Below are 25,661 nucleotides of genomic sequence, written 5' to 3' on the forward strand. Positions count from 1 at the left end.
CAAGTTTCACACATTTTGCACAAACTGTATCAATATAGCACCACTATTGAAGGACTGGAAAACCAAAAGGCATTGAAAACAAATTATATTTGGTTCAGATTTTTATTTAATTAATATGTACATACTTTTTGTGTGTATCATTTATATAGGCTACCTATATCACCCTTGGCTAAAACAGTATCGCTCTGTATATTCAATTGTTAATAAAGCAATGGCTGCCTTCCTGCCAGTGGTGCTAGACATAGTATTGGGGGATGGGGATTTCTTCTTTTTTTTATTCTATTCTATTATTGAAAAATCCAACTACCCAATCTTTGTTATCTTGTCATTTTCATTCTCAGAAGCTTGTAACAAAAGGATTTCACTCTGTGGATCAATAAAGTAGGCTAATTCTGATTCTAATCTTCAGAGAGAGTTTGGATCAAAATGAATTGTGTTTTACATTTTTGTATTTAATATCAAAGTACACTGTATGACACCCTCAACATCTTCTTCCAATGGTAGATAGTAACTTAAGAAATAGGACTTGAGCACATTTTAAGCTGTATAAATTGTACCTGTGTTTTTCCATTTTACTTTTACAGTGTAGTCTACACATACTTCTGCTCCACCACATTTCAGAGGCAAATGTTTGTGCAAATTCCCATTACAGTGAGAACTTAAAGGGTGGTTTGAAAGTGTTGACAGTTGAAAACAGAGTAGTAAATAATATTTTACCACTTTTGTTTATTTTTCGTGACTTTCTTGAGGGCAGATGTGGACATATAGAGGGTGAAAGCACACTTTTTTTTATTTTTTATGTGAAATTTTCCAGAATGATCAATTCCATTATGCAAGAAAAACCCACTTTTTTTAATCCCACAAACCAGAAGACAGATTAAATACATCATTCTGCACATTAGTGCTCATGTCTTCACTTACGTGAGCACACCTGGAGCACACTTGAGACTAAATTTGCAATGCAAAAAAGTGGGTGTCCTGGGGGAAACAAAACTAGAGCTAAAGAAACTCTGAGGTCAGAAATCTGATAATAAATGTAGCCTACCTTTTTTAATGTATGTTTACTTATTTATCTTATCCAAAACTACTGAATGACTTATACACACTACATCGCAGGCACTATTTCCAACCCCAGTATGAGCTTTATAAGATAATGTAGCCTACATAATATGTAGGCTACGTATTTTCATACTGAGGTGGGAAATACTATAATACTGTAAAATTCGACTTAATATGGTTAGGTCGAAAAATCGAATTTCCGCCTTTGCAAACTGACGTAAACGCAGCACGAAGGGTTTCCATCAGTGATGCTATAAAAAGCAATAGATCAGTGTATAAAAGTCAGTATGTCAGTGGTGCTTTTAGTGTCAAAAAAGCAAAAGTGATATCATTATTTTAATTCATCAGATCATGCTGCTACTACAAGATGGTTTTCATGTTTTCATCCAGTTGTGCATCAACTCAGCTCCGTATACCCATTATGTGTAAAGAAGGCAAACGTCACATCGTGAAACTATTACGTAATCGTGAAGGGAAGGGCAGCGATGGCCATGACAGAGCGTGACTGACACCTGGTGGCCAAAAATGTGTAGAGCAGGTTACAACACGGGTACATACGATGCTTGGAAATCTTTTCATCTGTTGAGCTACCAAAGCACCATCATTGTGCCCGATTACATGGCCGGATTAACGTAGTTCGGGGGCCTCTATTGTCTCCCCCACCCCCACTGCCCGCCTGCTGTGTGTGTGTAGCCTGTCTTCTCCAAGTTTCCACCAGATACAGTGGCGCACAGCAGAGTAGACATGCTTCCTGTATTGCGTGCCCGAGGACCCAAATAGTAGTATTGTAGTACGATTCTTTGTGGTAATAAACAGTATGCAAGTAAAATGATTAAATCTGATTTTGACACACATTGCCTCTCTAGAAAGCAGGGTGCCAACATTAGTTACTAATAAGGACCTGATTTGGTTGATGTACCAAAACATGCAAACAGCTGGATCCCTTCACAATTTGTGATTTATCAAATTAACAAATCCCACTGACTGATGCAGTGAACCGGGAACATTTAAGGCCTCAGGGCAGACGCCCACGTGGCATGCCAGCCTTTTTCCATTACATTTGCTTGATCTTATCTGATCCCAAACGGTCTAAAATAAGTCTACTACAGCGTAGTTAATTCAGTTGAATCATTTAATACAAATAGGCCTGGTTTGATTTACTCACATTTTGAAATACCAAAACCAGCTCAGCACATGTCTGAGCCAGAGGTCATTCCGCCAAAAGAGTGCCATTTGCTCATTGTAACTCTTAAAAATTAAACTTAATTTTTCATTCCATTTCAGTATAGAATTTTTTAATATACACATTTACTCATTCAAAATGAGTAGTGGTCAATCTCAGGCTACTTTATTTAATTTATTGCTGCTTTTATCATTGCATTTTTGAAGAAAAAGTAACAGCAATGAGGGTAACAGCAATGAGTTTTTAGCATAAAATCAGCAATTGTGAGAAATCTAGCCAAATAGCATCTATACTAATAGCTTGAGCACACAGAGCACATTCTTAGGATTTAACTGAATATTTTACTTTTGATATCAACAAACACTGTCTAGAGATAATTTAGGTAACAGGAATGAGTTTTAAGAGTGACGGACCCTGACATAGCTACAATATCATTCAATTTCAGGAAAAATAAATTACAGAATTTAATTTTGGTCTTCCCATGACTTTCAAAAGACCTAAATGATGTCACTTCCAGCAGAACATGTCACTGGTGGAATGTCCCAAAACTTTTAGAGTGTAGAATGTGTCCGGGTAACAGCACTGAGTGAAAACCTGGGGACGGGACTAAAATGTGAATTTTAACCAAAATATAATTAGGTTTTAATTTAAAAAATGTTATATAAGTGTAGATATAATATAAAGTCACACTAATATGCAAAAAAAATGAGATTTTAGAAGGATTTTATTCATAATGCATTGTGGTAAACTATAGCGTTTGGCTCTGGGGACATGCAACAAAGGCTATGTTTCAGTGCTTTGAAAGCCTTTTTATAGTAATTAAAAATTATATATCTTTAATTTCTACAGTGATTCATGTGTATGGTGCTTTGTTTATTAATTAAATGCAATTTATATTATATTATTACATGTTTTTATACATTTAATATGCTGGGGACAGAAATGGCACTCTTTTGGTGGAATCGCCATCGTAGTTTTATCAACTAAATATCCAATTGTTAGGACACTGTTCATATCACTACAGCAACACAACTTCATCTGAAGGGACAAGATTAACAGGCTACCTACAAATAAATGAAGAAATAAAGGATTACAGGACCCAGGTGCTGTAGATGTTGGCTCACTGTCATAGCTTACAGCGACACTTAAATAGACCAGTGTCCTCATTAGTGTCATTAGCAACACCTGTGTCTTACAGGGTAGATACCAACTGTGACCCTGAAACTGAAAGTTAAAGTGACTTCAGGGCCACTGTTTGTCAGAGAAACAAAAACAAATACACATGTTATATTGAGAATGTTTTTATTCAAAGTTAACTCCCCTTAGTGCTTCCAGTACACCGTACTACAGCATTATGTGAGCTGGGTAAGTGCGGTGGAGGGTGCTCGACGATGAAGAGTAGCACGTTGCCATGCCGACGACAACACTAGGATGGGGCGTGTCATACAGTGAAATCAGAACCACAACTTTTCCACCAAGTTTTTTTTCCTTAGTTTTAAAACAAACAAAAAAATTCAAAAATAAAAAATCTGAAAAGGGATTTTACAGTAAAGGGGCAAGACTCCGACAAATTCCTTTCCACGGTTGGGAGGGAGAGGGAACTTTCAGGGAACAGGTTAGAGGTCATCTTCTTCATCTGGGAGTGCTGTTTGTGATGCAACCTGGAGAAGAGGAGATGAGATACATCATTTCAGATTCACGATGTAGCTTTATGGTCCAAGTTTGGGTATATTTGACTCACACACTTTATTAGAAAATACATCATGAAGTAACCTAAACAGACATTGTGCCTCTCTCTAGTCATACTCACTTGAAGCTCTTCCTCGTACTTAGCGGCAAGAGTTGGGTCCATCTGGACCTCTGGGGGAGCGAGGGCAGGCATGGCCACGAATTCCAGGTTGGGATCACCGATCAACTTCCTTGCTAGCCACAGGAAAGGCTTCTCGAAGTTATAGTTACTCTTGGCAGAAATGTCGTAGTACTGGGGACAGAACAGAGAATGCCAGTCAGAAATGATCAAACAAATGCTTCCTATTATTAACACATGGTGATCAACGCATGAGGCCGGATGCATATTGACGACTTTGCGTGCACAATTACCTGCAGGTTCTTCTTGCGGTGAAAGACAATGCTCTTGGCTTTGACTTTCCTGTCTTTGATGTCAACCTTGTTGCCACAAAGGACGATGGGAATGTTCTCACAGACACGCACCAGGTCACGATGCCAGTTGGGCACGTTCTTATAGGTGACTCGAGAGGTTACGTCAAACATGATGATAGCACACTGAGCTGTGGAGGTAACAAATGTTGGAAACGGTTACATTTGACAGTCTAGTGATTTGACAGATTGCTCTGGGTTTAATAACCAGGATGTGTTGAGGGTTATGAAAATTACCTTGAATGTAGTAGCCATCTCTCAGACCTCCAAACTTCTCCTGACCAGCTGTGTCCCACACATTGTACTTGATGGCTCCTCTGTTGGTGTGGAACATCAGAGGGTGGACCTCTACTCCCAGGGTAGCTAGAATTACAAAAGAAAAACAACGAACATGAGAAGGGAAAGGTCCGAATATAATGAAAACTCTTATGGGGGGAAGTTTAGGAAAGAGTAACACAATGAGCAGGATTAATAACTTGAAAGAAATTCCTACGGATGACTGCAGGTGGATATTTAATTGCTATATTAGCACATACACACTTAAATCACTTGCAGAAAATTAAACTGCAGTGCCTCCCTCTATAATGTCTGTCAGGATGAGATGTTATCTTTAAATAGGTGAATAAAACAAGAATGAAGTGCAGCAAAATTGCCAAATGGAAACAAACTTGGAAGTTAGACCGTAGACTTTTTTTTTTTAAATTAAGACTGTGCAGGACATTTTACAATTGAAAAGTCAACTTGCCAGTGTTTTCTGTTGGTCAAACCACATATTGGTGACACTTTTTAAATTACCTTTAAAGTTGTTTAGCAACTCTAGAGTGTACTTTGCTGTTACTCAGCTCAGGTATGACAACATATGTAAACCTAGGGGGCTTAATGGATGCCAACAATTAGTTTTGGCACAGGGCCCCTTGTGGTTTGGCGGTCTAGCCCTGCAAATTGTTAATACTAGTTTATAGTAAATGACTGGGCAATCAGTCCAACTAGAGCTACATCTTCACTCGTTTGCAATACAGGGGGATGTCACTTCACAATATGGAGGTACTCACCGACATATTTCTTCTCAAACTCCCCTGTGATGTGCCTCTTCACAAAAGTCGTTTTCCCGGTGCCTCCATCTCCTACTAACACCAACTATGAGCAAACACAGTTAGTTTAGACTGGTTGATACTGGTTCTGCACTGCAAGCGTAGACACTGACAAATACCACTCTACGATTTCTTAAAAACAAAATAAACGGGAGAAAAAGTCAGACAAACATTTCAGTGGTGTTTTCCATAAAATGCTTACCTTAAACACCGCCACCGGAACACACTGTGCCATTGAGTCCGCCGTGGTTGCGATTTTTCTGGGTGAAACAAAACAAGGCGGGATGGTTAGCACGTTTTCCATCCTCCCTCTTGTCTTGCTAAGTTAGACAGCAAATCTGTACGTTTGAGCTAATCGTGGTTGAAACTACCTGATCTGATGTTGAAATTACTGGAGTGAACAAATATTGCAGGAGTGAACAATCGGGTGAAACAGCTGTGGTTTGTTACAAACAGTTATTTTGACTCTTTGAGCGGTTTGCCATCCAGTAGCTACACTGTTACCTAGCAATAACCCGTTCTAGCATTTTCTATCCGCGCTAAAATGTCCCACAGCTTAACGTGTACCGTTGGCGTTGTTGTTAACGTCTGCATGTTGAAATGCCCTGAATTTGAATATAAACAAGTGTAGCTTGCTCGAATCCATATTCCAACGCCAACGGTCGCTAGATAGCCATCGGGCTAACCAACGTTAGTTCGAGTGCGCCACACGAAGCGAGAGCGCACTTTTTCTTGTTCGACTGGAACAATCGGGCTGAGGAGAACATCTAATGTGTTCCATGCGGCAGTCGGTTCAACCAACTACCGAAATCCAACAACACGTCAAGCTGACCTCAGGTAGTCACGTTGGGGTTAGTCTGCGATTGTAAATATACTAGATAAGATAAATAATGCGAGTTTAAAAGAACAAAGCAGCGGGAGAAGAAGCGGTGGTGGCTAGCCCTAGCCGCCTAGCCACCTAGCCAGCACGGCATGGAAGCCATTCTTTTTCAACGAGCTAACGGCTAAGCTAGCTGCGAGTTAACAAGGAAAAAATCAATGGCCTAGTCTGGCTGCTGCTGCTTCCTCGTGCGCCGGCTATACATAACAGAACCGTACAGACACAAACCATAAAACGTCAAGTTTTGGGTTTGTTTTAACCCACTTCTCCCTAATAAACAAAAACTTGAAATCTGGGATGGCCCAAAATGTGAGAAGAATATAAAGACTCACCGGTGCTGCCGCGATGAGAGGAAAGAGTAAATGGCTGCGTTCGCGGGAGATTCGGCGTGGACTATGAGTCAGTTTCCGCCCTTATCATGTGACCATCGCAGCGGTAAAAAAAAAAAAAAAAAAAAAAAAAAAAACTTGTTTGAGTAGTGCAGCCACCCTAGTGTTCACAGAGCATGATTCAGCAGACTGCTAACCCAAATTTCAACACATTCAATTTTTTAAGATAAAATATAAAGGAATTCAAAGCTAGTTTTATTCTCGAGCCAATCATTTTAATCAATTCAATGATTTTATTATGATTTACAATTATTAAAAAACAACTCAAGTTCATTAATTGTGGTGAAACATGACTTAGCTTGCATTTAATTAGGTGAGAATTGTTATTTTTATTTTGTTGCTTATTTTTGTATTAGTCACTGACGTATGTCCATTACTTGCTACAGCAAGTAACAGCAAGTCCTCACATATAAAAAGTCGGATCCAAAGTCATGTTTCAGTCTTAAAATGATTAATGAAACTACTGGTATTCATTATTTTTCCAGTCTACTAGGACCACTTGTTTCAGCACACTAATACCACAAGTGAATAATGAGTTTTATTATCATAATTTATTTCACTTTCTTCAGTAGCAACAGCAACATTACATAAAATATACTTTATCAGAAACATCCCTCCTATTCAATCAATTAAACAACGCATTTAAAGTGCAGCAGAATAAGGTCTATTGTATGTGCATGAGGTGCATAGGTTACACAATATTAATCCAACATCACGCAGTGCAATATCATCCATAAAACATAGACAAAACATGAATTGTGCGTTTTAATACTTTTTCTCAGCTCTGACAACAGAATCTGAGGCAGCAAGGCTTCACTGTTCATTAAGTATATACTGCATTTTGGAATATCTTTAAAGCTTTGAGTAGTCTCTTTACTGCATAGAGTGATACATCAAGACCTATCTTTATTAGTCAGTATGCATATGACAGTTAGTCTATCTGTACAGATAGTCTGCCTGGATGTTGGCTGCTATCTCAGCCTCCCATCGGTCTCCGTTGTTGAGCAGCTTCTCCTTATTGTACAGCAGTTCCTCGTGGGTCTCAGTGGAGAACTCAAAGTTTGGACCCTGAGAAAGGGATTGACAAGAAAATAAAATAAATTAAATGTCTGTAGGTCATTAGTGTCATGTTCAATAATACAATTTTGGCAGTTGTTTGTTTGGCGGTTGATTGTTTGATGCAGTGTTTAATTACAATAGTAAAGAGCTTTCCATTTAGTGGAAGGTAAATAGATAGAGATAGAGATATATAATCTGTATAGTAATCTACTGTATTTTCAGTATCTCATGGTTGCAATAGGTTGGATTAGTTTTTTTAAAAGTAATCCAAAAGGCATTGTTCAAAATATGGTTCCATAAATGTATGATAAGCTTCTCTGCTTCATGATGCTTCAAAGAAACTAAAGTAGTGTCACCTTCATTTAAAAGTGTTAGGGTAAAACCACTTCAAAGTTACAACAACAGGGTAAATACATACTGAGCAATTAAGTGTGGAACTGATTATTATGTGTCTCAGTGCAGTGCCATTGAGTCATTCTAGGATCACTCTCACCTCCACAATGGCATCAACAGGACAAGCTTCCTGGCAGAAGCCGCAGTAGATACACTTTGTCATATCAATGTCATAGCGCGTAGTTCTCCTGCTGCCATCAGCCCGAGTCTCAGCTTCGATTGTGATGGCCTGGGTTTCAACACACGGAAAGCAATGAAGACACAACACAAGTCAGTCAAGACAGACAGGAATTTCAGAAATACATTTATCACAGCCGAAGCAGGGATGCAACAGCAAGCAAACATAATACTGTATATGTGATGAAGACTTGTTTTCTACTTATGTTCATGCATCAAATATCCAAATATTTTAAAAGGAGATAGTTGTAAGATGATTCTTTTCACCATATAAAACGAACAACAATACATTTTTGATTTACATGTATAGCAGGAGCGGTGTGTGCTTTTGTTCACCTGAGCAGGGCAGATGGCCTCACACAGCTTACAGGCAATGCAGCGCTCTTCTCCGTTAGGGTAGCGGCGGAGGGCGTGCTCGCCACGGAAGCGGGGGGACAGAGGTCCTTTCTCAAACGGGTAGTTGATGGTGGCGGGTTCACGGAACAAGTAACTCATGGTCATCGCCAAACCTGAACGGAGAATGTGCCATAGCATCAAAGAGAGTGCCGATGCCTGAACAATATTCTCTACTTTTCTTATTGTCAAATCCTATGAAAAGATCAAGGCATCACTCATCTTTTTTCAAACTTTTCCCTTAAGACTTACATCTTTGAAAACTGGGTCATACAGATTTCGTTTTTATTAAAGGAGTCGTTAACTAAAACAGCTCGACACTGTCATTTTTTAGAAAAGTGGATTGAATAGGGCATTTGCCGGGGACTTGTAAATAATGCAAAGAGGGCATTTTATGAGGCCTTGACACACATCACTGTTTAGATCTTAATTTAAACTTATTGTGAATGTGCTGTTCCTGATTCACTTTACATTACTGGACTAAGTTAAATCAAGACTTACAAAAAACTTTAGATGTGATATCCTATTGTGAAGTTAAAGAAACTAAACTACGGTAAACTTTTTGTCCTTAAATCAAAACACTTTTGGTGCACTAATGAATATTAACAGCAAAAGGTGTGTTCTTTCTTGTCTTGTTTTGACTACAAACACAATACTTGGTGGCACATTAAATCTGTGGCTGGTTCATGCCTTTTCATAGGATTTGTAGAAAATAATAAAAAAAAATATAGACCATCATAAGGTTTAGCCTTAAACCCTTTAAATGATCAGTGTATCTTTTACCTCTAAAAAGTTCAGTCCATAGGAGGGTTGTGGCAGCCCGATCAGTGATGGACCTCATGTCTGTCGGTAGCTCCTGAGCATTCACATACTCTGCAAGCAGAACAGAGGGGGTAGAGGGTTGGACAAGAAACCCCCCAAACAATGACCAGCATGTTTTCCCTCCATTGAGAATGGCCTACAGCTATGGCTTTGTGTGCCAGTACTTACTATATCCCTCTCTTGCTGCACTGAGGCTAAGTGGGCGCAGGACACCATATCCAAACGTGCCTGGAGGTATACACAAATGTGATGAGACAGTGCCTCATTCATTGATATTATTTTATTAATGACACCTGCTCCAAGTACCTTGCTTTGAGTAGCACTGGAGAATGCGCAGTCTCAGAGTAGTAACGTTGGACATCTGCGCAAAGAAAGAAGGCGGTGAAAAAGCAGAAAGAGAAGTAGTTGATACGATTTACAAGAGCTACTATTTACACAGAGACACATCCATTGTTGCAACTCAGAAAAAAAAGGAGGGAGGGAGACTACCAGCTGACTGAGCACAACCATCCTACATAATCTTGCGCCCCAAATCCCTGCCGTTACGTCAGCCGTTTGCCACATTCAGGGCATTCTATCAGAGTGGGAAATTCAACAACATCCAGTTTATACGATTAGGTGGCGTTCACGTGTTAGATGCCATTACTGGACCAGCGGTCGCCACTTAACTTTGTAATATTAACACAACGTTTTATTGTGTCCAATGTGCTAAACGTTTGTTAACGAGTAAAAAACTAATAAAAAATACACGGTAGAATACCTGTTCCACTATAAATAAAAGACTTTACTGCATTCGTGTTAACATATATGATACTGTCCACGATAGGCGCCTTTGCCGTGATATTTCCACTGGGCTGGGTCCTTTCATAGACGGACAGGTGATAGATGTGCTTTTCAACGACAGACTTGAATGCGTCATTACAATTAAATAACCGTTAACGTTAGCAAAATGTTGTTTCTATGTTAGCAACTTTAAAACAGATTTAAAGCGTAATTTGTCCTTTTATCATTGATTTACTTTATAAATACGCGTTCGTTATACCAAACAGTGTCTCCAAAGTGAATAATAGGCTACACTACTACAATTAGATCGGTCACTAACTTCAGTGTCAGAGGTGCTATTCAATTTAGGGTAATTACTAGGCTTCCAGAAAACAGATAGCAACTCCATGGATACAATATGTTTCCTATAATCGTGCCCGTAAATAATCCTCGACAGTCAGTTCGTCATTTTAATAAATTCAAAATTAGACTTACCTTTCTCAAGTTTTAGGTGAGCAACAACAGACGGCGGTCCCTGAACTGCGCAGTTGTATTTATGCTGCATTCAAGTGCTGCTCGGTAATTTCCCTTTCGTGGTGAGGGAAAAAAAAGAAAACATCATTGTGATACCGGTAGTCTCCCCTGTATTTATATTTCACTATTTTCTATGGCATACAAAAGTTAACAAGAGTTAACAAGAGGAAACACATTTAAGGACACGATCAACAGAGCATGTTCCACATTTAGGCTATTACTCAACTCTGAATCATGTTTGAGTAGGCTATCACTTCCATGACAGCTGAAAAATGTATTCCATAAAAGTACCTAATAGTAGTAGGCCCTATTCATTTATTTATTTTGCCTGAACAGCTTACAGTGTTTTACAGAGGGGTGTTGATCTAAGAGTCATCATGCATTTGTAATACTTATAGGGAGAGACAGAGGGAGGGAGAGAGACAAAGGGGGAGCAAATGCGCAAGACAGAGGGAGGAAGTTTGTCTTCCTCCCCCATCACTAGAAGATCTCACACTTCACCTCTTCGGCAACGAGTGATCAAACATGACGGAAATGTAAAAGGTAACTCTTTAAATGTATATTTTAAGAGGTTTAACAATTGTTCTCTTGGTTTGGTTATTTCCTCTTTACGTGGATATGTGTCTGGTTGAAGGACAGGAAGTTGATTTACTGTTTCACACTCGTGCGAAGCAGGTCTCATAACCCTGAACTTGAATAAGAGACCTGGTAAAATGTACTTTTAAAGTCTCATTAAGTACTGCAGAATCTACTCTGCTATGAGCATTACCTACTTGTATAATACTAAGTAGCTACGGAGTTAAGGTGTTGTTGAACATCTTTGGTGTTTAAGGCTTTGTAAAGTCACAAATCTCTGAGACAAAGCCACAGCAGATTCACATTATCATGCCAATAAAGTAGATTGATCCAGGACAGACAATGAGAGACTCTTCTTCTCTTTCAACTAGATGTTGAGTCCGTCAAGTCCAGCTCAGAAGCACCTCAGTGAAGAGGACAGCTCTGGATCTGATGTGGGGTCAGAGGCCGGTGTGGAGCCTGAGACCGACCGGTTTGGCTTCATCCTCACCAATGGATCTACAGCTGGGTGAGCTCCTCTGCATGTGTGCTTGTCTGCTGTTTGTGTATCGTCATCTACCACAACCAGGCATTCTGCTTCTCTATTTTCATTTCTGTTTTAACTGATCAAATGGTTGTGAGATAAGTACGCTGAGGTAAATTGTGTCAAGATGTACTGTACAAGACTCAACTAAGCCCATCATTTATAAAACTACAGACCCCAATCAAATCATAAGTAGGCTACAGTACAAGAAAAACACAATGTAGCCTACTGTTGAAATCTGTCGACCACCAATATTTATCTATTTAAAATAAATAAATCTTTAATATTTCAAAAAATATTTGTGACTACTAAACATACAGTTTTCATTTATTATTATTATTGCAAAGAAATGCTTGTATGCTTCTACTACTTGATGTGATTATTAACAATTAACACTAGCTACTGCTTTATAAGTCGTATAGCTTGTGAGCTTTAAACATAAAGTCAATCAAAGTTTCAGGTTAAGGTCTTAAAGCGGATGTGACCTGCTTGTGTGAATTTTTAAGATTCAGATATTTTCCACTGTTCTGCAGAGAGGCATCCCCATCGGCAACAGCTTTTATATTGTATGAAGAAGGATTACTTCTGAAGCCGTCAGGCCTCAGTCACAGGAAGAGGCAAAACCTATATCACAATACCTACATTATAATGCACTTTGGAGATAATGCAATAATGTGGCTTTTATATTTCTGCACAAACACATAATCCATGCCAGTAAGAGCAGAAACTGCAATGAACACTTTTATTCATTAGCTGTTACAGCTGTAGATGAAGCCATGTAAAATCAGGATAGGACCAGCTGAACAAAGAGCTACCTGTCGTCTTCACGCTTTCCTCACTGATAACATCCTGACCTGTTGCCACGGAGACATCACAGTGCTAACGTGTGGTTTTCCTGTTTCCTGTCTTGTTTTTTCGAAGCACTGCCTTTCTGTAATGACAACACACAAAAGTGCACACAGAAACGCTGCACAATGACTGAAAGGTGTCAAGTTAACTGCTTTGAGAGCGTTGACGCTGTACAACTATAATGGATTAGACACACAACAGGTGTGCATTATTCCCCAGCACTTAGGGAATCCAGTTGTTTTATGTAGCCTATTAAAAACACTTACCTGGTGTTTTGTATGCTGTTTTGCGTCAGGAGTGTGGGCCCGCCCCCTGAGTTGGTCAGGCAGAGGGAGACCAAGTGGATCAACATCATGCTCCAGTGGGAACGGATGTTGTTGAAGAAGACCAGTAAGGTGTGTCGCATCTTATACTGAGACTAGTCATTAAATGTAATGACAATCAACTCAATGAAGGATGGTAGATAGAGGACATTTTGTTTTGTTACTGCAGGAAAAGCACAGCAAATAACTGTAAGTGGCATGCACTCCACCAAGGCCAATGTCAAACAACATACACCTCCCTTCAGAGAAAGAAAAAAAATTCAAATTCAACAAATAAACAAAGACATGAGTGAAAACATAACTTCCTCAGCAGAGGTAGTAATGTTAATTAAGGCTGAATCCCATTTAGTTGCTTCACTTTTAGAGTCCTCCTATTACTGACTCACTGTCATGCATCACTGTGACGATTTCCCTGTTTCGCTAAGTCAAAGTGTCAAAGTGCTGTGAAAAAGACTATTTATAGTGAATAAATGCTGTCATCTGATTGATACAAAATCTCATCACTGTAGTCATTTGTGTCTGACTGCTCTGGGCTCATCCGGTGTCTCTGCTTTCTCCCTTCAGGTCAAAGTGCAGTGTCAGAAAGGCATCCCAGCCTCGCTGAGAGCAAAGTGCTGGCCGCTGCTGTGTGCAGCCACAGAAAGGATGAAACAAAGTGACAACCTCTACGAGGCAAGAAAACTTGTTGCAAAGTCTGCAATGCAACTAGTGCTGAAACAATTAGATGATACACTGATTTCGATATGTAGATAAAGTAACTGTTTGTTTCTTATCAAGCAATTGTGAGACTTTTTTTACACAGATGTTTCACTTGGGTGTGTTTGTTTATGTTTCAGTCTCTGGACTCGCAGGCTGCTCTGCAGAGCTGGGTGGATGTGATTGAGAGAGACCTGGACAGACAGTTCCCCTTCCATGAAATGTTCCAATCCAAGGATGGACATGGGTACAAAACATTTCTGTAGAAGAGTTGACAGCTGCAGAACAGCCCTGCAGTTTCTTTAGTCATCAGCATACCTCTCTGCCTCTCCACTGCTTTTTCTGTCTGCAGCAAAATTAAAGTCATTACTTCATAACGACTAGAAAGTAAAGAGCGATATAATTTGCAATGGCATTTTAACTCTACCACCCGTCTACTTAAAGGAGGGTTTTTTATCAAAACATAATCATGAGCTTTAAAATTGTGGTTTATGACTGACTATGTGGTGTGTGTACGTGTGTGTGTGAAGGCAACGTGGTTTATTCCGGGTGTTGAAAGCGTACACTCAGTACCAACCAGAGGAGGGTTACTGCCAGGCGCAGGGGCCTGTGGCTGCAGTGCTGCTGATGAACATGCCCGCAGAGGTAGCAACAAATAATATGCCCCTCTGTTAAATGAAAATGCTGCACACATTCAAAACCATTTCATTAATCTGGATTTTACTGTAAAAACAAAAAAACCATTAAGACACTGAATATGCAACCGTTTGCTTCACCTGTCTGTCCAACTATTAGCATTTTTGCAGTCTGTCAAACAGAGGCATAAATACCTTGGTAATAATAGTGTAATTAATGTTTTATAAAACATATTATTGAGGTGTCTAATACTCACCTTATCTCACCCTGACAGGAAGCCTTCTGGTGTTTGGTGCAGATCAGTGAGCAGTACCTGCCTGGATACTACAGCCCTCTGCTGGTGAGGAAATGCGTCTTCCCACACATGAACAAATGAACCTGATATGCTATGAATTTGCTCAAATTTAGCAAAATGCTAATGGGTCCATCCATGCTATGCGTTGTACAGGAGGGAGTCCTGTTTGATGCAGGTATGCTGGCCTGGGTCTTGAAAAGGACGTGTCCAGCTGCACATAAACACCTGCAGCACCACGGAGTAGAGCCCCTCATGTTTGCCACTGATTGGCTGATGTGTCTGTTCACGCGCCACCTGCCATTCAACACGCTGCTCCGAGTCTGGGATCTGTTTTTCTGCTACGGTAAAGCTGAACGTAAATTGCATGGTTTTCCAAAAGGGAGGCAACTTATATACATAAATGTTGGTGACCATAATTGTACTAGACTGATTTTCAGAATTTTGTTTAGACACAATTTTCAACCCGTGTTTGATATGGCCGCCACTGACAGCATACCCAGGTGTCATTTGTACCTGGTGTCTCCTCTGTGCAGGGGTGCGAGTGCTGCTCCAGGTGGCGGTGGTGCTTGTGCGTCGGGTGCTGGGTCGTGCCGAGCAGAGGAAGCAGTGCCAGGGCCAGATGGAGACTCTGGAGAGGCTGAGGGGTGTCAGGGAGCAGGTCCAAGACGAAGAAGATGCTTTCATAGCAGAGGTAATAAACCGCTGTTCACTGCCATAAACTACAATTATATACACATCAACTTTCTTGCATTTTCATTTAGGCCCCAGTTTGTCAGAAATATACATTTTGGTTATAAATCCAGTATTACTGTATTTCCTATTCTTCACTTAAACATGGACCGGGGCGAAAGGTGGCACTGTTGTATGTTAATGTCTAGAAATAGACTTAAAGGGATAGTTCAACATTTTGGAAAATTTGCCTATTGCCATAATCCCTATAGTCACAGAGGTAGGTTCATTAATTATCGGTGCATGTTGTTTTGAGATCCACGGAGCAGAGATGCGAGCTGCTCAGCGAACACAATGGAGGTGAACGGTACTGGACCTCAAAACTCATCATAATCCAACAAATCCACAACGCTCTTGTGGAGAAGTTCTGACCTGCACATTAACCACGAAATGAAATAATCATGTATAATAATTATGTAACATTACGACACATGGAGCAAATACTCAGAACTACTTCTACTACTTTTGAAATCACTCCACCCAACAGTTGTGTCTGGGATGTAGTTCCGGCTTTGCATTTGCCTCGAAAACAACTCTGTCTCATAATGTTACATTATTATTTCATAGCGTGGTGAATATGATGGTCACAACTTGTCCACAAGAGAGTTTGGAGTTGTTGGATTGTTTATTTGATGAGTTTGATGAGGGACAGGGGACCTGTACCATTCACCTCCACTGTGTTCGCTGAGCAGCTCGTGTCTCTGCCCTGCGGCTCTCAAAACAACACGCACCTATAATTAAAGGTAATGAAACTACCCCTATGACTATAGGGATTATGGCAATAGGCAAATTTGCCAAAGTGTTGAACTATCCCTTTAAGGTGTGTTTTCACTATATCAGCTGCACTGTCTTCCTCTGAATTGCAGAATAATTGAAGGAAAATGATATTCAAAGTTTTCTCGCTCCTTTCCCTGCACTCTCAGGTGTGCTCAGTGACACTGTCAGCCAGAGATCTGGAGAAACAGACGCAGAAGGAACTAGATAAGTGGAGGAAAGAAAAACCCTCATCCACCTTTGACCCCAGGGGTCGCTGTCTCGGATACCAGATGGCTTGGGCAAGGATTCGGCATACTGAGGAGGAACGGAACAAGAAAGAGAGACAGAAAGGGAACCTGTCTGTCCCTCTCGCTCGCTCAGCCTCCACTCTGTCACTGTCTCCTTCGCTCCTCCAAAAGAGGTTCAGGCGAGGGGCAAAAGGGAGCACAAGTGAATGGGAAGGCGGTGGTAAAATTGTGAGGCACCTTTCGATGGGAGCAAAGGAGGACTGGAGAAACTTCAACGACTTTAATTTTAAAAAGGTGCAGGGCGTTCAGGAGGAGGATGACGAGGAACACAAAAAACAGAGCGAGTCAAATGCAACCGAACAAACTAAAGAGAAACAACTTTTAGAGGAACCTATAGAGACAGGCAAAGAAAAAAACGCACCAATCAAGCACACGGAGGAAACAGTGACAATAAAAGAAGAGGTTGAAAAAGTCTTAAATCCTATAGAGACAGACAAAGAAAAAAACGTACCAATCAAGCACACGGAAGAAAGAGTGACAAAAACAGAAGAGGTTGAAAAAGTCTTAATTTCTAGAGAGACAGACAAAGAACAAAATGCACCAATTAAGCACACAGAAGAAACAGAGACAATAAAAGTAGAGGATGAAAAAGTCGAAACAAAAATGGAGGAGGAGGAGGAAAACCAACAGAAAGAGACAAAGGATGTCCCAAGTGTTTCAGAACAGAGAGAAGAAACAAATAAAGAGTCAGAACCGAGTCAAGGTCCCGCTGAAGATCAGACTGCTGAAAATGTTCACAAACCTACACAACAGGCAGAGGAGCTGGACTCCGACAGCCAGGTCCTGGAAGAACAGAACCACAAAGTGCAGGACCAGGAAATTGAGATCAAAGACACAGAGGAGGAGGCAGAAGAACAAGTGTCTGAAAATGAACATCCAGTTGCTGAAGAGGAAAATCAGACCGAGATACAGAGAGAGGCTGACGCAGACACATCCACAGATCAAGAAATTCAAGCAAATGTTGACTCGTGTGAAGAACGGGTGATTCAGGCTGACGTGAATCCAGAGGAGAGGACAGAAGAAAATCCTCCACAGACAAATGTGGAGGAACAGACACAGGAAGAGACTGTGACAGACGTTTCAGAAACAAGAGCTGAGTCAAATCCAGACTCTGAGAAAAACAGCGACATCGAAGCAGCGACTTTCACAGACCCGGGTCTGACAACAGAGACTCAGGAGGAAGTGAAGGAAGAGGCCGACGAAACCTCGCAGGCTGATGTATCTGGTATTGAGTCACCAGCAGATGCCGATATTAAAGAAGAGCACCACACCCCAACAGAGTCAGAAACTGAAGAAAAGTTGGAGGAAAACGGCACCAAGCCAAATGAATTAGAGACTGAAGAGGTACAAACAGATACCGAACACATGGAGTCACAGACAGAAACTACAACAGAGGCAGACATGTTAATCCTGCCTCCACCTGAGTGCATCCAACAAGAACACACTGACGTAGTGGTTGACACGGAGAATAAAGCAGAAATACCAGTTGCTCATGACACAGCGGAGGAGTCGAGTGAAGCGTGTGCTCGTGGTTCAGAGGAAGATTGTGATACAGAAGCAACTGAACCCACACAGGAAAAAGAGGAAATCGTTCTGACTGAGCCCTCGGACGCCCAGGTTGACAGCGGCCAAACGGCAGTAGAGGAAACGCCAACCGAAACTCAGGCTCCTGACTCGGACACACCTCCAGAGAATGAGGAAACCGAACCACAGCCTGAAGCAGGGGGCGTCACCACTGAGCCTGATGGGGAAACGAGTCCGGTCGAGACGAGCACCTGTGAGGGAGCTGCACCCGAGGAGCCGAGTAGCCAGGACGCTGTGGAGGTGGGAGGAAAGGAGGAGGAGGAAAGTACAGGAACTGCTCAAGAAAACGCTGCAGGAGAGGACGACGTCTTCACATCCACTCAAACTGTGACAGACGGTCCATGTGCTGACAGTAACCCTCATGACTCTCCAGCTGAGCCGACCAGCGGCGGCCCGACACAGGCCTCCGGGCACCGCAGCAGCCGCTCCTCTGGCGATTTCTGCGTCCGCAAGCCTTCCAGCTCCCGTGGGTCCAGGTTAACACGCAGGCTCTCCGAGGATCTCTTCACTGTCCCACAGAAAACTAGCCAATCACAGCCCGTCCCCCCCAATCAACCAGAAGTGTCGCACTTTGAATCGCCGTCCGATCCTGGGGCTGTAAACCAACCCCAGCCTCCTCCTGATGCGACTCAGCCTCCAAAAGACTCTTCATCGGCGGCTCAAGAAGCAACAACCGGCACAGCAGAAGAGGAGGAGCCGCCCTCTACCCCAAAACGATTCGGTCTCTTCCGCAGACTACGGGGAGAGCAGCCCAAAAAGGCAAAGAAAAAAGGGGCGCAGAAAATGCAAGTCCCCAAAATCTTGATTCAGGATTTCAGCGACGAAACCGTGACAGAGAAACAGGTTGAGGAGGAGGAGAGTGAGGAGAAACTCAGCTCGAGGGAGAGGAGGAGGAGGCGGAGGGAGCGAGAGAGAAAGGAGAAAGAGGAAGAGAGGCTGAAGAAGAAGAAAGAAAAGGAGGAGGAGAAGGGGAGGGAGCGAGAGAGGAAGATGAGTGAGAAAAGTTTGCAAAAAGCGAAAGGTGATAAGTCTCAATCTGCAAAGACTGACTCGCAGACGCTTAGATATTCTTCTTCTTATTCTGAATCTTACTTTTGACAAAACATTTGTGCGAGTACCTGGCAGGAACGAGGTCTGAGTCTCAACAGTATAGTGAGAAGCAGCAGGTTCAAATGTTACTAAAAGCTGTAACGATAACCGTGTTGTCCAGACCTCATCCTTCCATCTGATCTGTTGAGGCACTGGTTCAAGCATCAGACATCATCCTCTTACTAAATCTTTTTACATGTAAATAAATAATAAATGATGTTTACATACTTTGAAACACAAGTTTGTTTTATTCTGAGGGACTTTTTTGCTGCACCCTGATCACAAACCGAACAGAAACTTAAAAAAAAAAAAAAACAACCAAAAACAAACAGGAAGTGCTAGTTTTACATAATCCCAGTTTTCAACCATTAACATTATAATTAGATAAACGTCGTCCCGTACTGATGGCATCTGCACTGTTTTGTCCATGTAATAAAAATAACCAAAAAAAATGGAGTTGAAATTAAAAGTCCAAGATGTCCATCTCCGTGTTTTCAAATAGTCCACAGCACAGGGTGTGGTGTAACAGTGATTACAGTGGATTCACATACACCCACTTTTGGGTCAGTCTTGTCTCTCTCAGTCCACATCCCATCAGTCCACTGTCACCTTATGTTAGGTGTCATCATCCTCACTGTCACTGGCCAGGACTTCTTGACTTGTGACTGGTTGCGTACTCATCTGAGAAGACGGGGGAAGCACAGATCCAAAGAACAAGGAACAAAACTGTGGGAGGACAAAAGAGAAGTATTTACCCAAATGTCAGACACAAGAACATTTTTTCACCATCTCATTATTTGTCATCTGGAGCCTAGTTCATACTTCACAGCTTTACCAGTGAGACATCAGATTATTTTAAGATTTACTGGCATCTTGAACACATTGGATATTACTCTATAGGTTATGAGTGTCTTGCAATGAGATCATCAGAGAAAAAAAACATCCTGTTTCTGTTCAGTATTGCAGTCATTAGTTCCAGTCACTGACCTCTCAAAGTGGAATAATGCTTGTAATCAGTTCATAATCATCAATCTGAGAGGAACTGTGAACTCCCACTTCAACATGATAAAACTCATTCATAGAAAAAAAAAGAATTTTGAGTACACACTTGGTTTCAGGAATCGTTATGCAAGAGTACAAGGCCAGGGCAGAGGGTGGTGAGATATTAGAAAATGCATGTTTATACTAGTTGGTGCTTTAAAGGGATAGTTCACCCAAAATTCAAATTTCACTCATTATCTACTCACTCTCATGTCGTCTAAGGGCTGGAAGAAGTTTCAGAGTCCTCCATGCCTTCTCTGAGTTACAGGGGGTCTCGGCGTAGCAGTGCATGTCCATATGACGGTTGCGAACGGGGCTCAATTTTCTTTGTCCAAAAAGACACAACACGCCAAAAAACATCCAAATACCTCCATAGTGCTCGTAATGTCCCTCTTGTATTGAAGCCCCGACATGAGAAATCGCACGATTTGCACTGATACCGGCGGAGCCGTGAACTGAGACACTGCGAGCTTCCGCTACAAACAAGCTTAAAATATAGACTTATTTAATTTTTTTCGGAACAATTTCTCATGTTCTCATGTTTCTCATGGACATCACAGATGAGCTGTGTGGAGGTATTTGGATGTTTTTTGGTGTGTCTTTTTGGACGAAGAAAAGTGAGCCCTGTTCGCAACCGTCATATGGACATGCAGTGCTGCACGGAGCCCCGCTGTAACTCAGAGAAGGCATGGAGGACTCTGAAACTTCTCCCAGCCCTTAGTCAACATGAGGGTGAGTAGATAATGAGTGAAATTTGAATTTTGGGTGAACTATCCCTTTCACAGCACAGAGCACTACATCAGAGTGTCAAGTGTGCTCTAGTCTAGTATTTGGACCTAGACCTAGACTGACAGAGTGAGAATAAATTAGGGTTAGTAAATTCATATTTTTACTGTATTATGATTTTCTATAAATGTGTTTTTAGACAGCCATAGATGTAAGAATTAATTTTGTTTCATCTCCCAACATGTTATTTCTAGAACTAAACCATACCTTCTTATTAGGCGGTCTGTCTGAATCAGCTGCACCACCTTCCTCCTCCTCTTCCTCCTCCTCGCTGTGTATTCTTGTCCTGTGGTTGGCTGCAGCCGGCTGTTTAAAGTGTGTGGATTCGGCTAATGGGGGTGTCAGTGGAGCTGCAGCCGGTGGACCTGGTGCAATACTGGTGTCCATGGCGATGAGGTAGGAGTCTATGTCATCATTCATGAAGTCATCGGGAGGAGGAGGAGGTGGCGATGTGTGTGCGCTGGAAGGGAAAAATTACATGAATGAGGAAGCAAAAGGTGAAAAAAATGTTACTCCCAGGCTCCTTAACGAGAGAAAGCCGACTCCTTTATTAAGTTCAAGTTTTGTCATGATGCAAATAAGTTCAATCTTGTCCCAGCTTCCTTAATTTTCTTGAATTAAAAAATTAAACAGTAGCAATTTTACTGTTTATCCCTTATTATGCCGAGTAGCCACACCAACTACAGCCCAAATACAGACAGACACTGTTGAGAGTGTTAATTCATTTCTACAGGTGAAGTCACTCTCACCGAGAGCTTGCTGCATGACAAGCCAGAGAAGTACAGTGTGCTGTACATATTTTAAATTACAGATGCTTGACAGACTGCATCGAAGATCCATGTTGAAGAAATCGTTCTTTAACCTACTTAAATCCATGACTGACAGGACATTGCACTCAACTCCAGCTTGTCAGAGCCAGATGTGAACACTAAGCCCTGCACACATCTGTTAGTTACATGACCTGTGCTACGTTTATGATAAGCAAAGTTTGTATAAGTATTCAAAATTCAGCCTAAGTCCTGTCTAATACATCACATGCGCAACATCTTCAATGACTAAATGTGGGTCACTTTAACACAACTCTCAGACCAAAGTTTTACGGTGGCATTTATTATGCCACAGATCGAGTTGCTAAAGAGCTGAGCAAATGTGCTGGCTCTAATAACCTGACAGCAGCTTTGTGGTGAATGGACTCTGCACTGAGAAAATATAATTGTCCACCAGGTGGCGCAGCATCCCTGCACTGTAAATGGTCAACTTTCCGGGCTTGTCATTACTCCGGAAACTATTTGACAGAGCAGTTTTTTCCCCACAACCTTTAAGTTAAAACTGGCCGACATCTGATTGACGGTTTGGTGTGAGTGTTACCGTTTCGTGTTGTTGTTTTTACGGTGGTTGGGGTCGTCGGAAAGTGTAGCCAGTACAAAGTTCCCCTCCAGGACACTGTCTGTTACTGAAAGCACCATAGGGCTGAAACACACGCACATGCACACAATATAAATGTCAATACATTGTGGTAAAAACAATTGTTCAATTGATATCTGTATGGGAGTGTGCTTACCTCCCTGGCTCATCAAAGTACATAGAAATAGGGAGACCAGTGGACTCTGCAAACACCAACAAACCCTGAAAGAGAGAAAGCAATAACACATTTTAGCTGCTACCAACTTTTCTCCACAGGTCTTTTCTCCCCAGCCCCCTCCCTCCAGAATTATCCTCTTATTCTTTTGTTCGCTGTCTCACCCGTAACTCCTTCAGACAAAATGTGACGCTGTTGTGAGCTTGGACGGCGAAATGGTCAAACTCGTCTGAGGCCAGGCACAGCTCTGTCAGCATGGACTTGGACTGTTCTGAGAGAGACCAGAGAGAAAATACACTTGTATATCTTTAAGTTCTATTTCTTTAAACTTGAAGAGTTAAAAGCCACAAATTACATCTGTTCAGAAATGACAACGAAAGTGTCATGCTCATGTTTGGCCCGTCTACCAAATAAAGACACCATCATCCTCTCTTGTCAACGGCCTGTTTTTTCATTTTTGTATCATAAAGCTGTTTTAGCAGATGTAGGATGAGTAAATATAATTACATACACTCAAACTATAGTTACTTTTCTATTTTGTTTCTCTGCTTTCGTGGAAAGTTTTTAAATCTCTGTACATTTGTCAAAAAGAGAACCCTGATTTTAAGAAAGTTTTGTCACACCTGCATCTTCATCCACATGGTTCCTGACCCACATTCGTTCATCACTCACGGCCACAGTCACTTCTTCTAGCGAGGGAGGGAAGTGCACGACCGTGTCCACCAGCAGCCTGAAAGTGATGGGGAAAACAAACGTAAGGTAGGCTTCTTTGTGCGTGAGGTGGACAGAAAGAAGGAAAGCAAAGAGTTACATAAAAAGACATTTTAACAACAATCACAACAGATAAGGTCCACGACACAGAACAAAAGAAACGCTGTCAATACTACAATAATATTTTGACAATGAACAATGCAGAACAGCTCACAGACCTGGGCTGGGCCCTGAATACGTTGGCACAGTTGTCCTTATCAAACACCGCCTGTAAGCTTTCACTGTCCTGGAAAGACAGGTTATGTGTCTTCAGCAGGCCTGCAGAGACAATGCCAACATACAAACACTCAGAGCTGGAATACAAAGCCATTAACGCTCAATTTGCTGGAATTAAATACAATGTGTTGGTGTTAATGAGGCGTAACCCTCAAGAAGGGAGTGAAGCAGCGATACCATGTTTGCAGTGCAAGGTGAAGGTGAGGCGGTCCTTCTGCTTGTCCAGCTCAATGTGACACTTTTCCACAGTCTTCTCCAGAGACGCCAGAGACCTGAACACTGCCTGCACACTCTGATTCACACATAAAGAAACACAAGATTGGTTATAAATTAACATAAACAAAAGCTCACAACTACATCTGTAAAGCATTTTGTATTGTGTTTATACAGGTGCTCTATATATCAAGATATTCTATAATTGTTATTATCAATAGAAGAAGAAACTGCAAATAATATTTTAGTGATAAGTCTAAGCGCTTTTCTTTAATTTCTAAAATCTAAACGTGTATACATGCCTAATAAGTCTTCACAAGCATTAGCTTGTGACATTACTGGCATGTACAACAGTTACAACAAGGAAGCTCAGTGGTTTTGCACCAGGCACACAGAGATAACCACAAGGCAGCACCATGGCAGCAACATGACAGGAAAGATAGTGTTTGAAGTTGAGTAGTGAGAAGAAATGTATCCAGCCCTGCCATAAATATCGCAAACAGCGTTAGTCAAACCCAAACATGAGCACTAGAGTCCCCAGGGGGACAGGCTGTGCAAAGAGTGTGGTGTAATTAAGACAGGTAGAATAAATAGAAATATGTTGTATATTAGAAGTACAACCATATATTTGTGTTTATGTCAGATTGAAATCTGATGTTATCCTGCTTTTAACAATACATTATACTCCCACGAACCTGAATTAGATGTAACACTTGCACTGTCATTGAGAGGTCGTGAGAACTAGTGAGGCAGTATGAAAACACCAAGAATAAACATCAACAGCTCCAGGGTCGCTATGTCGTGTATGAAAAACACTGACATAGATAATTACAGCCCATGTACATGTGCTGACCACGAGCGATAAGTTATATGAAGCATCAGAAGAACCGTGGCTCAACACACCTTTATTGCCATCTTGCAACGGAAGGCATGTCCGCTGGGGAGGGTGTACCTTTGCAAGAAAAGAAAAAAAAAAGGGGGGTAGGCTGGGGGTCTTAACTCATGGACATGATATGACAGACAAAAAAATTGATGCTCAGTGAAACACATTTCATTGCTGATTATAAAAACAGTCTGCACCTGCTGAAGAACAGTGGTGCGAACAGGAAACATGCATATGCCGACCGGGAGGAGTTCACAGACCGCAGGGCCAGCTAGAGAGAGACACGCAGAGAGAGATATCAGCAGTATTCTTTGACGCAAAGTGTGCACCAACAGGAAGCAACAAGATGTATGCATGGTAGGAGGAAGTGCTGGGTGTGTGTGTATCACTATCAGAGCAGCTCACCCCGTCTTCCTGAGGCTCCACATACAGCTCATCACCGATCCTGGACAGGGAGTGGATGGCTTTGGCGAGCACTGGACGGTACACACAGACACACACACACAGACACACATTAACCAATATTATAAACAGCTAATTAATCTAATAAAGTGTTTTTCTAGCAAAAGACGGAGCTGGAACCGGTCAAACTGTTTGCTACCTTTCACGTTTCCTCCCGTCACCACGCAGTCCATTTCAGCAGAGATGTGACTTTTCCGTTAAGTTAGCAAACTCAGCTAAAAGTTAGCCGAGACTACGGCTACACACCATCACAAACTAATACAGTATCGATATTTAAGCGGCTACAAGGCGAGTAGAATAGCTCCTAGTGCCGAAAACAGACTCAATTTAGTTTTAGTGTTGTTTATACATTTTATTTTCGGCTGTGGGTCCAATAAACTGTATCTCGTACCGATCTTGACGTTGTTTACGCCGCCATTGCCCGCTTCCGCTCTGTGGACCAATCAG

At 41.5% G+C, this 25,661-nt stretch overlaps 4 protein-coding genes across 6 annotated transcripts; 1 reads left to right on the top strand and 3 right to left on the bottom strand.

Annotated features, from left to right (window-relative positions):
* Positions 1–3,527: 3,527 nt before the first annotated feature.
* On the bottom strand, positions 3,528–6,797 carry ran (RAN, member RAS oncogene family). Its single transcript, XM_083980829.1, has 7 exons — positions 6,703–6,797; positions 5,693–5,750; positions 5,452–5,536; positions 4,637–4,762; positions 4,343–4,530; positions 4,053–4,223; positions 3,528–3,903 (listed from the first exon to the last, which is right to left on the bottom strand). Exons 2-7 carry the CDS (start codon positions 5,723–5,725, stop codon positions 3,859–3,861), a joined length of 648 nt encoding a protein of 215 aa, XP_083836955.1. The 5' UTR covers positions 5,726–5,750; positions 6,703–6,797; the 3' UTR covers positions 3,528–3,858.
* A 581-nt stretch (positions 6,798–7,378) lies between these two features.
* Positions 7,379–10,936, bottom strand: ndufs8b (NADH:ubiquinone oxidoreductase core subunit S8b). The gene is made up of 7 exons (XM_083980830.1): positions 10,861–10,936; positions 9,910–9,964; positions 9,772–9,831; positions 9,565–9,654; positions 8,725–8,897; positions 8,312–8,440; positions 7,379–7,827 (listed from the first exon to the last, which is right to left on the bottom strand). The coding sequence occupies exons 2-7, from the start codon at positions 9,962–9,964 to the stop codon at positions 7,696–7,698; spliced, it is 639 nt and encodes a 212-aa protein (XP_083836956.1). The 5' UTR covers positions 10,861–10,936; the 3' UTR covers positions 7,379–7,695.
* A 390-nt stretch (positions 10,937–11,326) lies between these two features.
* tbc1d10c (TBC1 domain family, member 10C) lies at positions 11,327–19,524 on the top strand. Of its 3 annotated transcripts, none has more exons than XM_083980814.1 (10): positions 11,327–11,442; positions 11,847–11,983; positions 13,143–13,242; positions 13,735–13,842; positions 14,007–14,113; positions 14,397–14,511; positions 14,777–14,842; positions 14,951–15,140; positions 15,331–15,488; positions 16,450–19,524. In XM_083980814.1, the coding sequence occupies exons 2-10, from the start codon at positions 11,847–11,849 to the stop codon at positions 19,270–19,272; spliced, it is 3,804 nt and encodes a 1,267-aa protein (XP_083836940.1). In that variant the 5' UTR covers positions 11,327–11,442; the 3' UTR covers positions 19,273–19,524. The 3 variants fall into 3 exon arrangements, with proteins under 3 accessions (XP_083836940.1, XP_083836941.1, XP_083836942.1); XM_083980815.1 differs by having other exon boundaries at positions 11,394–11,435; XM_083980816.1 differs by lacking the exon at positions 11,327–11,442 and having other exon boundaries at positions 11,944–11,983; positions 13,143–13,237.
* Position 19,525: 1 nt separating this feature from the next.
* Positions 19,526–25,632, bottom strand: rad9a (RAD9 checkpoint clamp component A). The gene is made up of 12 exons (XM_083980824.1): positions 25,354–25,632; positions 25,158–25,228; positions 24,950–25,023; positions 24,773–24,821; positions 23,834–23,948; positions 23,599–23,698; positions 23,293–23,399; positions 22,834–22,940; positions 22,652–22,716; positions 22,459–22,560; positions 21,298–21,550; positions 19,526–19,989 (listed from the first exon to the last, which is right to left on the bottom strand). The coding sequence occupies exons 1-12, from the start codon at positions 25,385–25,387 to the stop codon at positions 19,879–19,881; spliced, it is 1,188 nt and encodes a 395-aa protein (XP_083836950.1). The 5' UTR covers positions 25,388–25,632; the 3' UTR covers positions 19,526–19,878.
* Between the last annotated feature and the right edge of the window lie 29 nt (positions 25,633–25,661).

The sequence above is a fragment of the Trachurus trachurus genome, assembly GCF_905171665.1.
Source record: "Trachurus trachurus genome assembly, chromosome: 10".
Taxonomy (NCBI): Eukaryota; Metazoa; Chordata; class Actinopteri; order Carangiformes; family Carangidae; genus Trachurus; species Trachurus trachurus.